Here is a 14,278-nt window from a genome sequence, read left to right on the forward strand (position 1 = left end):
ACTGCTTGAGTGATGCGGATGCACCTAGGTATGGATTCTTCACCTAGTTGTAGTTGTTGACCTAAATGGCACTTAGAAGATTAAATTTCGCATGCCGGTAAAGAAACGGCGTCGTTGTACTGCAGGATCAATGTCTTAAAGAGATTACACTCAATGGGAGTGCAATGAGCATCGCTTTTTTTCGATCTGATTATTTGACCAAGTCTGAACTGCAGTGGCAATCTTTCACTTGCTAACTGTGCCTGATGTAAAACTATACATTCAAACAAGGTTGTCACTGCAATGGTATAGTAAAGGAGCAGGGGGTCTTACCGTCTAGCTGTTGGTACTCCGCATCTTCACGAAGAGTTCAATTTCACTGAGTCCATGTTGTAAACAGCAGGACAGTCGTTCCCCTCTGTGAATACCGTAGTCTTACGAGAGGCCACGTCATTAGTTCATGAATCTGAACATTCTCCGCTACATTCAAGGCTGCAGCTATTAAAGACGAAGTGATTCAAGTGCTTCCTTAAATATCCACATCTATGGATGTAATCCAAGCTATTGGGTCTCTTCGGGCTTGACAACTCACCCACGTGGAGTTATCTGTTGCTTAATTCGTGAGTAGGTTAGAACAACGATGTTTAGATCAACCCCTTGTGCTAACAAATTTGTCTGCATGCCTGCTCTGTGTCAAGCTTCTGCGCATAGTCTGAGGCTTAGCTGTGTTCAGGAAATCGTTATCGTTATGCCGAGAATGATTATTCGTTTGAAGACACCTTGATTTTGAAGCTACATTCCAAAAAAATTGCTTCGATTGTATAGAGAGAAGATTTGGCAAGTCCCGATCATCTAAGCACCGAATCACGTTTATTTAGAATTTTCCATTGTACTGATGAATCTGAGAGTGCAACTTCATTCATCCCTGTTTTCGCCATTAATGACTGTGAAAGTTGCAGTGTTATCATTTTAGAAGGACTTAGCTCTGTTTGCTGTAGTCCCTTGAAGGAGTCCGTCTCCTCAGGACATACTGTCCGTTGAGTACTGCTAACTACCCATTGACGATGATCTCTCATGTTCTAGTCGTATCGTAGTGAGAAAAAAGAAATAGAAATGATTTCTGTGTACTAACACAATTATGGCAATGCAGCCAGCAAGGTACAACACAAGGAACTCCGTTCCCGTCGTTGAGATTGCGCAAATTGGGACCCATTGGAGCTTATTCGTGCTTTACTGGGGTAATGTCAATCTTCTCATAGCTGAAGGAGAAGATCACCATGACAACAGTCGATATTGGGAACGGACGGAATGGCTCGACTGAAGGAAAGCCGCTGGTGCACAAGGTGGAGATGCCACCGAAAAGAAGTTTCCTGAAGGAAGTTGGGAGCGGAGTGCGGGAGACGTTCTTCCATGATCCTCCTATTCAAGGGTTCAAGGGCCTAAGTCGAGGTCAACAGGTCCTTCAGAGTCTCAAATTTTTATTCCCCATTTTGGACTGGCTGTCCACTTACTCGCTCAAAATGTTCTTCAAAGACTTTCTGGCTGGGCTTACCATTGCGAGCCTTGCCGTTCCTCAGGTACCGGCATTTCTCACATTTCTAATTTTTGTTTGTATATCTGCTAAGTAATTTCAGGTAAGCTATTGTAATTTTGGTTGGAGATAAACCTGCACAGTAGCTTTGCAACGAATGGATACAACAAGAGTCTTGTTGTTTTCGCGTATTGATGCGCGTGACGTTAGTAAGGTTCCTCACGTCTGATTGTTTTTTAGTGCTTCTTTGGTCTAGATACCATGAACAGGTAGGGCCTTCCTTACCTTACGTACAAATAGACTGCTCACTGTGTTTGTTTCAAATATATTGCAGGATCTTGGATACGCGTCGCTTACAGGGATCCCGCCTGTATATGGGTTGTGTAAGTTAACTTCTGTCAATTCATCCATGATTGTATTCAGCACCTTCAGGATCTTAAAAGACATCACAAGAAATTGAAGTTACTTCTGGAAGGGATTGGTCTGCTTTTCGAAGCTAGTACAACTTATATTGCGCATTTATATTTCTTACTTCTCAGATTCAAGTTTTGTACCTCCCCTGGTTTATGCCGTGCTTGGAACATCGCGTAACATAGCTATTGGCCCAGTAGCTGTGGTGTCACTCTTGCTGGGAGAATTGCTGAAACAAGAGCTGAGCCCGACCGAGGATGCCGCAGAGTATCTGCAGCTTGCCTTTACTGCCACATTCTTTGCTGGCATTTTTCAGGCAGGCTTGGGCATCCTCCGGTACATCTCCTGTCCTTTCATGTACCAAAAGTTTCCTAATGAATATTGGCGTCTGAATCATGCTAAAGATGGACCGGGTTTTACTCGACATTTCCTAGTTCCATTCCTCACCCACGGTTGCTTTGTATAGATTGGGGTTCATCACCGAGTTTTTGTCGCATGCGACCATTATAGGATTTATGGGTGGTGCAGCTATCACGATTGCCTTGCAGCAGCTGAAAGGTCTGTTCAACTTGTTTCAGCATTTCACCAGACACTCCGACTTCGTCTCTGTCATGAGATCAGTATTTGGTCATATAGATGAGGTAATTCCTTGATGACTTATTTCCCTTGGCACTATCAACAATTAAGATGGGACCTCAAAATGCCTGAAACACGTTGATCATACTGGACTTCTGAATTCCGGCTATGCTTGCACTTTGCCCTGCAGTGGAACTGGCGGACGATCGTCATGGGCCTCTTATTTATTGCGTTCTTATTCAGTGCAAAAATCCTGGTCAGTAATTCACATGATGTATATTCAGCAATAATTTAGTCCCGAATGCCAATCATACCTCCAATCTTGACATTAAGATAAATTCTGCTCTTTTCCTTAAAAAGTTCAGTAATGTAACTAATTCTGATACACCGCGCGTCTTACAGGCCAAGAAAAAACCGAAACTCTTCTGGATAGCTGCAATTGCTCCTCTGACATCCGTGGTAGTTGCAACTGCAGCAGTTTACCTCACAAGAGCGGATAAACACGGTGTTCATATAGTAAGTTAATCATGCCAGTTTATCATATTATTGAGCCCTTGTTCGCTATTTTTGAAAACATTTCTCAAATAGGTGTACGGCTAGCACAACTCATCCTGACAATAGACAGTGAATGGGAAGGATGGGTAATTGGGACAATCCAAGAAAAGGGAAGGGAATACAGCAAGTATGGATTTTTGAAGTAGAAACCAGCAATTCAGAGACATATACACACATCAAGGGTAGTAGTGGTAGGGAGCATACCAGTATCACGTGATAAGTTCGCAACTTTGATAGCAACCTCGACAGTGTGTTTTGATCTCTTTTAAAAATGTCTGAGGCAGTTCCTAAGTTCTCACTTTTATTTTATTGCAGGTGGGTCACGTGAAAAAGGGACTGAATCCCTCCTCATTTCACCGAATATTTTTCTCCGGAAAATTCACGGCACGGGCGATAAAAATCGGCTTGGTATGTGGTCTCGTAGCACTCACAGAGGGCCTTGCAATTGGACGCACATTTGCGACCTTGCGTGATTACCGCGTGGACGGCAACAAGGAAATGATATCATTTGGTTTTATGAACATTTGCGGCTCATTCTCCTCTTGCTATGTTACAACTGGTACTCTCACAACTTTCGTTGCCTATTTGCTATCTCATGTGTTTTAGAACTTGGACTTGCGTCGCCGACTCCTGTGGGTAATGCTTTCAAGAGCAAGACAGTATAGTCCAAGTTAACTTTGCCAAGGTCTAGTATTTGACTCACTTTTTATTAAAATACTTCGTCAAATCGTGATGCAGGATCCTTTTCAAGATCATCTATAAACTACGCTGCCGGTGCCCTCACACCCATGGCGAACATAGTGATGGCCAGCGTAGTGGCGATCACTCTGACTGCGCTCACTCCACTCGTCTATTATACTCCAAACTGTATTCTTGCTTCTGTGATCATTACAGCTGTCCTTTCGGTGGTTGATGTGAACGCAGCGTGGCTTATTTGGAAAATTGACAAAGGCGATTTCCTTGCTTGCATGGGGGCCTTTTTTGGTACTTTATTCGTCTCCGTTGAGATCGGTCTCCTTGTCGCTGTAAGTTTTTGGCACACACTCCACTGTCCTGTATTCAGCTCTTCACGAAATGCTTCGTATTACGATTCTCATTTCTAGATCTTGGTTTAATTGATGGTCACAGGTATGCATTTCCTTCGTCAAGATTCTGTTCCATGTAACAAGGCCGCATACGGCCATCCTAGGCAACATCCCAGGAACCACCGTTTACCGAAATGTAGCGCAATACCTCCAAGCCACTCAGGTGCCAGGGATCCTTGCCGTCCGTATTGATGGCCCCGTTTACTTCTCCAACGCGTCATATATACATGATAAAGTTTTGGCATACCTTGAAGCTGAAAAGCTAAGAGTCGAAAAAATCAATGGCCCCAAAGTTCGCTACCTCGTCATCGATCTGACTCGTACGATCCTCACTCTTAAGACTGATGACTCCTACATAAACCTTACCATGCACACCATTACAATCGTTTCGAAAATCATTGGCGATATCTACTTCCTCAGATCCAATCACCAAGTAACTTATTTGCTGGTACTCTGCAGCCGTCACAAACATAGATAGCAGCGGCGTCCAGGCATTTGAGATGATAGAGAAGGCGGTGAAAAGGCAACAAATACAGGTAATCTGCATCATCCTTTTACTTGTTTGCCTACAAAATCAATTATCACGTTAGCAACTATCAACACAACCTCCAGACCGTCTAGCTTTCTGACAGAAACGACTCTTTTCTCAGTTGACAATCGCGAATCCGGGAACATCTATCATGAGGAAGCTTGATGCCTCGAACTTCATTTCACGATTGGGGAGTGAATGGATGTTCGTGACGGTTGGAGAGGCTGTCCAAGTCTGTACCATACTTCTGAACTTGCAAGAAGCTTAGAACTCGACAGAGGCCTTCTGAGATCCCACAAATCAAAATGAAAACCGAACGGAATGTGTCAGCTGCCTCCACCTAAAGGCTTTGCGCAAAATTTTTCAGACTGAAGCTTAAGTCACTACAGCTATTTATAAGACACGGCACATACATGACTGAGGTCGATCATCTTCAACGCTGCAAGCGAGCGTGTTGGAATTCATGTTTATTGAGTAGGAGACTCGAAATTATATTGGCTTCAGTGCCATCTGTATCATAAAGTAGTGTACAAGGCGTTCGTCCCAAATGAAAGGTTACAAATATTGACGTCATGATTTGTGTGGAGCACGTCACATACACTTGAGTGTAAGTCAGAACTTGCATTTTACATAAACTGGGGTGGACTTCATCGACCAACTGAAATGATTCTAAAAGTAAGCTTTAACCTGGACGACGCTCTCGGAAAATAAGCCTCTCTATGAGCAATATAACCTGTAGCCTACTGATCACGAGGAGGGCCCTTCTTAGCTGCTTCAGCAGCAATCTTCTCAGCTTCTATACCAGCCACAATCTCCTCAACCTCTGCTTCATCTAGCAAACGCAAGCCCTTGTTCTTGGTCATTACTGCTATTTCGATGTTTTTACCACCGCTCTCTACCACCTGCCACACAACACCAAACCACAAACCCTTAGCTTCGTAACAACAAACTTCAATTCAAAAACATTAACGTGTCTCCATGCGTCTCATATTCTAATGCGTACCCAGCAGCAACCTCCAGCTTGACTCCCAAATTTCCCCACTACGAAACTCCCAAAAAGTTTGTCAGACACACCCTGGAACCAAGCTTCATGTTGCGAACCAAAATTACAAAACCTTGAAACCAACTCCTCCAGGAACCATGAACAGGGAAACCCTAAAAAAACGTTTATTCACAAAGTCTCCCTGCGACCCAACTTTGTTCACAGATTCCACTCAAGCGAGGAAGAGAGAAAGTTATTTGGGCTATTATTTACCTCAAGAAGCGCTCGGACGGCTAGTTTGACAGTCTCAGCGCCTGATGTCTCGGTGTGATTCTTTTCCAGAAACTCACGGACAGAATTTGAGTTATGGCCCGTAGCATTGGCTTTCCAAGCTGAGAAGGTTCCAGAGGGATCGGTTTGGTAGAGGGCAGGTACGCCCGTGCAAGGATCAAACCCCGCGATCAGTGTGGAAATGCCAAAGGGACGCACTCCGCCACTTTGAGTGTACTTTTGCTGTAATCCAGCGATGAAGCAGGTGATGTATTCGACAGTCACAGGATCTTCTACTGTCAGACGATGGCTTTGACACTCAATTCGAGCACGGTTGACGAGGACGCGAGCATCGGCAGTGAGGCCTGCAAAGGCGAGCGATACATGCTCATCTAATCTCAAGATCTTCCACACGGTGCTGAAAAGAGAGAAGAATCTTGTAAGTTAGATTGCTCGATTGAAATTCCGCGTTTGACTTCTCGGCTGACGATTGCAAAGACCGCAAGTTATTGTAGAATACCAATCTCACGAAATCCACACTTCTTCGGTGTACAGCACCCGCGCGAATTTTCCAAAGTCCTAAACGAACAAAAAAGAAGTCACGAAAGTATCAGTACTACCACCACCTCCCGGCAACCAAAAATCTTGTCAATACCAATAAATGAATATGACCCACTTCATAATCCAGGCGCCTAGAATTCTACTGACTCAGATCACGATAGTGCGAAATCCAAAATATTCACAACAATCCTGAGCCAAAATTGAGCACTCAGAAGCGACACATTACAACCTAAATGCACCCTTCACACCTAAGATTGATCACCTAAACGCACCAAGGCATTCACAAGCATCAATAACAACTGCAGCAGGATAGAAGAAGAGCAATACCGGGCATCTTGCAACTTAGTAGTGGATTTCTTCTCCACGCCCAACACAATGGTGTCAGTGCCTCGCACCCCGACTGCTGCATTTCCCTTTCTCACAGCTTCCAAAGCATACTCTACCTGGAAGAGATGACCATCAGGCGAGAACACAGTAATTGCTCTATCGTATCGCGCCATTACTCCCAGCTCCTATCAACCGAGCACCAAAAAGAAAAACAACACAAAAACAAAAACAAAACACAACCGTGGGTTTAGGGCTCCTGAATTGTCCAATTCAATCTCCGCTCCCTCCCAAACCAGGCTCCGAACGGGAAACCCTAACAGAGCTCTGGAGTGTGCGATCGAAGGCAGCCGGAGTAGCCTCCAAGCAACTAACAAACCCCACACACTCACTCACTCATTACCTGTCTCGGGGCTCTCCCTCGCCCTTGCTTTGCTTTGCCTTCATTCTGCATTTGCTTTTGTGAGTCTTTGTAGTTCTCAATTCTGCACCACTCTCTTGCTTCATGAACTAGCTGTTTCCTTCGCTATTCTGCCGCTGAGTATCTTGTTTCTCTCTTTTTATCCCTAGTTATGGTGTGATTCCTCTTGTCCTGAAATCTACTGAGGCTTTTGATTCACCATGTTGGGTTTTTCTATTTTATTTTATTTTATTTTATTTTTTGGCACAAATGAAATAATTTCATTGCAGGGAGCAACCAGCACATGCCGGGCTGATTGAGAGTTAAAAAACCCCTGCCTAGCTACGACGGGACTAGTAACTAGACAAAAGTATGATACAACCCAAGTTTATGGGATGATTGGTTGAGACACAAGGAGGCTAATTCTGTTAGGTTGCCATCGAACAACATTGCCTGATCTGGAGCATAGAGAACTATTTTGTGCCCATGTGGAGTCGAAATGCTTAAACCAGAAGTCAGCTATATCTCCATCTCCAGGCAGGGCTTGGGGATTTTAAGTTTATTTTTAAAAAAAAGAAAAAAATTAGATGTGCTAGCAGAAAATTGTTAAGTTTAGCAAAAAACAGTTATTGTGAATTTTACTTGAGTTTTTGTCTTAACTTATTCGTTTAAAATTTTTGTAAGATTTTTACAAGTTCCATGAAAACTACAGTTGTTATTTTTCTAATCCTAAGATAATTGTATGTAAACAAGCTTTGGTAATTAATAAAATAATAGTGAAACTTTACATAACAAAATCTTTTCATATTTTCTTAAGATTTCGTTTACCATAATATCTATCTTTTCTCCTTTTCACATAATATTTCTCTTTTTTATATATATTCAAATATTAAAGTAGAAATAATTTTGTTTGTCCATACTTAACAAAGAATTGTTAATAATAGACAAACACACACACACACACACACACACATATATATATATATATATATATATATATCAAATTTTGTAGAACTTTTTATGGAGTTCCAACTACCACATAGTTCTTAAATTTTATATAAAAAGAACCTTTAATAATTTTTTAGCAAAGAGAAAAATTTATTGCTATCTTAAAAAAAAAAAAAAAAAAAAAAAACACGTGTAAACTACCATCTATGAGATCTTTTATAGAAGTGGATAAGCTAAGTTGTTATTTAAAAAATAATAATAATAATAATCGAACAAATTCAAAAATTACTATTTTTTTATATTTTTCTTTCATACTATGTTTCTTTCTTATTTTTTTATTTAATTTTCTTGGTTATTTTATTTATTTATTTATTTATTTTTACAAAAAAATATAAATTTAAATGACTTTATAATGTTTGAAAAACTTAAATGAAACTTTTAGATAGTAGTATATCAAAGCTTAAGTAAATAATTTGTAATTGAATATATACTTGGAACAAAACTATACAAATTAATAATTGGAATATTATTAATATTATTAAAATTTAAAAAAATGAAGTAAAGAAAGCAACAACTAATAAATTAGGAATTAAAATGAGAATAATACAAAGGCCATGTCATTGATAGAAAGATTAATATACAATTGATGAAAATATGTAACAATCATATTTAATAATAAGACCTTAAGAATTGTGTAGTATAAAGTATAGAACATATTTGAATGTAGTGTTGGATGGTACAAAAGATAAGCTTCATTTACTACCTCTTCATTGAAGAAATTTTTTAATAATCAAGATTGTCACATAATGTGGCATTGAGTGCCAAATCCCATCAAATGTATGTAATTTAGTTTGGTTAGTGGTTTTTCATTCATTGATAGTTTTTTTGCTAATTGACTTTGTTCATGTCAACTAGAATTTGAATATTTAAGTAGAAAAAAATCCTTGACTTGACATTCTTGTCAAGTCAAGTCTTATGAGTGATTTTAAAAGTGAGAGAACTTATTGTAAGGGTTTTCTTGCCTATGGTGATTTAGCCATTTAGTAAAGCTTTAAGGTTTTTTTTATCTTCACACTTCCATTCTTGGATTCTCTTTTTGTAATGTAAAAGATATCTTGACTTAGTTTAGTATAGATTTTTAATCTTTCACTTGATAAGAATGTTCTCTTTTCTTTAAATTGTGGTATAGTATATTGAAATGGAATAGATTTCTTTTTTTTTAAAAAAAAAATCCAATTTATGATTTATTTTTGTTATTAGGTTTTGAGCATTGCTTAATTAGGTGCCAAAACCAGTTAGCCTACTGTTGCGATACTATGATAGAATACATTGCATTATAAGAGTAAGATACTAGAATAGTACATTACAAAGAATATGTGCGGTATAGAGCTTTTTAAGTTGTATACAATAGAATAGAAGATTGTAGCAATAGAGTTGTAGTAAGATTGTGGCATTTGATAGGGTTGTTGCATGAAAATATGCATTAAAATGAAGGAGCAAGGTTTTAGTCATAATATGTGGAAACAATGTAGTGTTGTGGACTTATGTAAGGAGCTCATTTTAGAGTAGGAGAGTTTTCTTGATGTAGTATAAGATTATAATGATAAGGCACTACAATTGTAGATCCATTGTACAATTATAGGATATTAAAATAAAATAAAATATAAAATAAAATAAAATATATTTTTTAGAATTCTTAAATGCTAAATTTGGATGCTCTTTCCAAGTAAATATGGAGTCCAAATATGATTAGTTTTTATCAATTTTATATAAAAGAGGCCTAAGAAGTCCATTGACATGCTTAATTTTTAGAGTGGAGGTTATTTGGAGCATTGAAGTAGCAATTATTAAATATAAATTGTTTTTTAAATGAATTTTTTATTTTCTTTCAATTCTCCACATTTTATTTTGTTACAATTATCTTTTATTCTCACATATTCTCCAATTTGTCACCATCAATCATAAGTGAGTACCAGTTGCTCTAGTTCGCTTTTGATTCTTGCTTATGTATTGTTGGAGATGAAGATCTAGTGTAGATTTTTGGTTTTTATTTTTAGTACCTTCTCCTAATTGCAAACATTATAATCAAAGAGTTTTTTTAGTTATTCCATTTTTTATTTATACTAATTTGTATTGATAGGCATACCATAGAGATAAGATTGAGTTGATGGGTGGTAAGATCCTTTTATTCATAAATATATTAGACTTATAGTAATCTCGATGTAATTGTCAATGAACTACAAAGCTTGGTGGTATTTACAAGTACAAGTTACTCTTTTAGCTTTTAATTAATTATAAGTACATAAGTAGTTTCTTTTACGGTGCATTCTAGGAATTAATATTATAGATCTTCTTCAGTAGACTTCTTAGATAGTGACCATACTGAGGACTTTGGACCAAAGATGGATAGTAAAAAGGCTTTTCAGCCTCTTTTAGTATTAGATATAACTTGGAGGCTTTGGATCCCAAGAGTAGATACATTTTATGAGATGGAAGAAGATCCTCACAATATGGTGAAAAATATATTTTTATAAAAATTAGAGCATAAATATAGAGATTTTAGGTGTGATCAAATGCAATGCATTCAAGACTTTTGTTGTGAAAAAGAAGATATTCTATATACCATGTATTCTTGTTTGACTTGGTTTGTAGTAGAGTCAAAGAATGTCTTTGCTGAGAGCCAATTTGCTAAGATTTTCTTATCTAAGATTGACAAGAGAATTTTAGATTTAGCGACATGAAGAATTATTCTCAACTATGATAGCAAGACAATGTTAGCACAAACAATTGTTGAAGTTGAAAAATGCAATAAGACTCTTTTTTAATATGATCCTACTAACATGGTAGCATAGATGATAGATAAGTCTAAATCTAAGAAGGTTGTAACTATTACAAGTAATTTGGATGAAATTTAATCTAAAAAGACTATACATTGTTAAAGGTATTGTAACAAGGCATGGATAAGATAATTGTATTATTGATACATAGAAATAGATAATTGGGGTTGTTTTTGAGAAGTCTTTAAAAAATTTAAGAATTGAGACCAAGTTGGTGGTCTATATGGGGTCCATCATGGAACATCCTAAAAGAACTAAAGGCAGTTATTTGAATGGAATCTATTATTAAGGACATTCTAAAAAGTTCCAAGATGATTAAACAAAGTATAAATAAGATTCCCTAAGGCCATTTGGAGCATTTAGTCAGGTATGGCTTTGATTTCTTTCTCTTTATAAAGTTTGGTTTGCATTTTCTATTTTGTTGTATTCTATTTCTTTTTGCTTTATTTTGTCTTTCATGTTCTATTCTATTTAATTTTATTCAATTGTGTTTTGGTCCATTCTATCCTACTTTGTAATGGGATTTATATTACTATAGACAAAAAGGGTTTTAGATCTTTAAGAGAATTTAATCCCATTTCATTACTATTAGAGCAAGTATTAGTCTGTTCTTTGGTAGTGTATTAATAACCAATGAATACTTAGAAGTCAATTGTTGTGGTCACACCAGTTATTATTTTAGAGCTACCATGAGCTGCTTTTAAGAAGTCAATTCGAAGGGTAGAAGGCAATACACTTGCAAAATTTGGCAAGGAAATTGTAGCATGGGAGATATGGTCGAGTCATCCCAAATTGAGACTCAAGTGCAACATTTCTTAGACCAGATTGCTACTGAGTAAGGACAAATAGAAGCTTCTAAGACAAAAGAGTTGACATCTATTAGGCTGAAATTAAACAAGCTCGAAACTCATTCTGGAACTTCAAGTCAAGAAGATATATGCCAATGATTCTTCAATGTATGACAATACCTCTAACTATCTAGGACAAGTACCATTCAAAGAAATATGTATACAACTATCTATTTGAAAAGTAAGACAACCATTTGATAGAAATATCAAATTCAAAACTATAGAGCTCAAGATCAATTTTGTAACTGGAAGGAGTTTGAAATCAAACTTAAGAATCAATTTCAGGCCATGAATGCAGAGAAGTTAATATGCAAACAATTGGCTAACCTTATACAACTCAGATCAGTGCAAGATTATGTTTCTTAATTCAAGTCCTTATGTCTTCAAATTGATAATATTTTAAAAGCAAAGATGATAGATACTTTTGTATAAAGGTTGAAACTTGTGGTTTATCAAAAGATGAAATTAAAGAATCCGCAAACATTTGAGGGAGTTAGAATTACAAGGAAAGTTGATGCCATAAATTTCAAAAATTGTAGAGCATAATCTATAGAATAAAATCCTATGCCTATCAAAGACATGAATTGGAAGAAGATGCATAAATTTGAAAAATCTGTATTAAAAGAAAAGTCACAAAATAGCAATAAAATAATAAGTATATTAAAAAAAATTGGAATGGCTATTGCCAAAAGATAAGGAAACTAATGACTCTTAAATCTAGACCAGAAGCAAGAAAAGAGTTGACAAGAGTGAAGGCGGCTTTACTCTTGCCTCTATATATACTATCTAATTAAGAGCTATATGGCAATGTTCTATAGGACCTCTAATATGTGATGACTTTACAAGAGACATGCCTTAGCTTATAAGGCAAGTTTTCTATGTATGAGCCACATAGTTAGCTTATTATTCAAACTATCAATATGTGTGGCACATGGCCAATTTGTTGAGCACGTTTTTAATCTAAAAAGTCAATTAAAGACAATTATAAAGTCAAAGCAGCATCTATAAAGCTTCTAAGAAGCTTTGATAGAAGATATTATGGAATTAACCAACTTTTATCTACTTTTATCTAAATCATATAGGTAATTATTGGTTTACATGTGTATATCCATGATAATGCCACTATTTGATACTATGGCACAACAACCAATGTCAATAGAGATTGATACCTTGCAAGAACCATTAACACCACAAAGATGATAAATATTGGTACATAAAGAATTATATTATTAATATCAAGAGTCAGGCCATCAAATCAGAGATTATTCAAAGCGTCAAAATTCAAGTACCAACAAATTAAGGTAAATTTTTAATTTCAAGGCTCACCAAGATAATAAAAAAGTAAAGCAAGGAAATGGATCTATCCAATAAAAGTACCAAGAGCTAGTACTAGGGATAATTGTTATCTCTTAGAGACAAAAGACATGACCTTAGAAAACTATTAAAAGGATCAACTAGTGTATATAGCGGATCGACTAAGAGAACAATTATGTCAAGTGCTTATAGATTGTGACTCTATGAAAAATTGCATCTTGATTGAGATTGCCAATCAATTTGGAATTAAAAATAAGGTGATCAAAGGAAGTACATATTTAATTGATGATTGACAAAACATATTAAGCGAAACATGTAAAAAAGAAACCTTGAGGTTGAATGATACCTATGCCTTATGAGAGAAGCTTAAAATAACAAAATTCAAATATAATGTTATTCTTCATATGCCATAGCTAGAGGTGAGAAATACGCAAGTTAATTGGCTAACAAAGACGATCTCCTTCAAAGACAATAGATACAAGGTGATTCTTCATGCCTCCATATTGAGTGAGGTAATAAAATGATTTATAACTAAAAGATTAGTTGTAGGAATGATCTTTATAAAGAAGCAAATACAACATAAGAAACCGGTATATATGATTGTTCTAAATCTTATCTTAGTAGTAGGAAAGATAGCCAAAGGAACAGAATAGGTAGAACAACTTATATGTGAATATTGGGATGTTTTTCCAATTGACTTATCAAGTGGCGTGCTACCTAATCAAGATACTTTCTTTCAAATAAAATTATTACTTAGAACCAAATTGATAAGTCAACCAATTTATTGCTTAACACCAAATGAATTTGAAGAGCTACAAAAGACATAAGACAAACTCTTAGAGAAGGATCTTATTCAAGAAAGCACTTCGCCATAGAAAGCATCTGTATTCTTAGCACCCAAAAAGAATGGTGGACTTTGACTTTGCATCAATTATCAAGGCTTCAATAAGCAAATTGTAAAGAATGCATATCTATTTTCATGCATGGATGATCTTCTTGACCAACTTTGAGGTGCAACCATCTTTAGAAAATTAGACCTTTGTAGTGGCTATTGGCACATATCTATTGCAAAGGAGGATATATAAAAGACGACATTTTATATACTATGGGCTAAAATAAACCTCCTTT

The 14,278-nt window shown here is 36.8% G+C and overlaps 2 protein-coding genes across 3 annotated transcripts; one reads left to right on the forward strand and one right to left on the reverse strand.

Annotated features, from left to right (window-relative positions):
* Positions 1–292: 292 nt before the first annotated feature.
* LOC112275329 (sulfate transporter 1.2) lies at positions 293–5,239 on the forward strand. Of its 2 annotated transcripts, none has more exons than XM_024505613.2 (12): positions 293–607; positions 1,130–1,556; positions 1,845–1,893; positions 2,050–2,257; positions 2,388–2,562; positions 2,688–2,753; positions 2,900–3,013; positions 3,368–3,611; positions 3,791–4,077; positions 4,181–4,457; positions 4,597–4,673; positions 4,788–5,239. In XM_024505613.2, the coding sequence occupies exons 2-12, from the start codon at positions 1,257–1,259 to the stop codon at positions 4,932–4,934; spliced, it is 1,944 nt and encodes a 647-aa protein (XP_024361381.1). In that variant the 5' UTR covers positions 293–607; positions 1,130–1,256; the 3' UTR covers positions 4,935–5,239. The 2 variants fall into 2 exon arrangements, with proteins under 2 accessions (XP_024361381.1, XP_073386443.1); XM_073530342.2 differs by having other exon boundaries at positions 299–820; positions 1,134–1,556.
* LOC112275330 (proteasome subunit alpha type-7) lies at positions 5,099–7,360 on the reverse strand. The gene is made up of 4 exons (XM_024505616.3): positions 7,207–7,360; positions 6,807–6,991; positions 5,922–6,336; positions 5,099–5,568 (listed from the first exon to the last, which is right to left on the reverse strand). Exons 1-4 carry the CDS (start codon positions 7,255–7,257, stop codon positions 5,407–5,409), a joined length of 813 nt encoding a protein of 270 aa, XP_024361384.2. The 5' UTR covers positions 7,258–7,360; the 3' UTR covers positions 5,099–5,406.
* Between the last annotated feature and the right edge of the window lie 6,918 nt (positions 7,361–14,278).

This window comes from Physcomitrium patens, chromosome 22 (genome assembly GCF_059467195.1).
Source record: "Physcomitrium patens ecotype Gransden chromosome 22, ASM5946719v1, whole genome shotgun sequence".
Lineage (NCBI taxonomy): Eukaryota > Viridiplantae > Streptophyta > Bryopsida > Funariales > Funariaceae > Physcomitrium > Physcomitrium patens.

Coding starts and splice junctions, on each gene's coding strand:
- LOC112275329 (XM_024505613.2), top strand. CDS start 1,257: ATGACAACAGTCGATATTGGGAACGGACGGAATGGCTCGACTGAAGGA. Junction 1,557..1,844: donor CGAGCCTTGCCGTTCCTCAG/GTACCGGCATTT, acceptor AATATATTGCAG/GATCTTGGATACGCGTCGCT. Junction 4,458..4,596: donor CCTCGTCATCGATCTGACTC/GTACGATCCTCA, acceptor GGTACTCTGCAG/CCGTCACAAACATAGATAGC.
- LOC112275330 (XM_024505616.3), bottom strand. CDS start 7,257: ATGCAGAATGAAGGCAAAGCAAAGCAAGGGCGAGGGAGAGCCCCGAGA. Junction 6,992..7,206: donor GAGGGAGAGCCCCGAGACAG/GTAATGAGTGAG, acceptor CTCGGTTGATAG/GAGCTGGGAGTAATGGCGCG. Junction 6,337..6,806: donor ACTAAGTTGCAAGATGCCCG/GTATTGCTCTTC, acceptor CTCTCTTTTCAG/CACCGTGTGGAAGATCTTGA.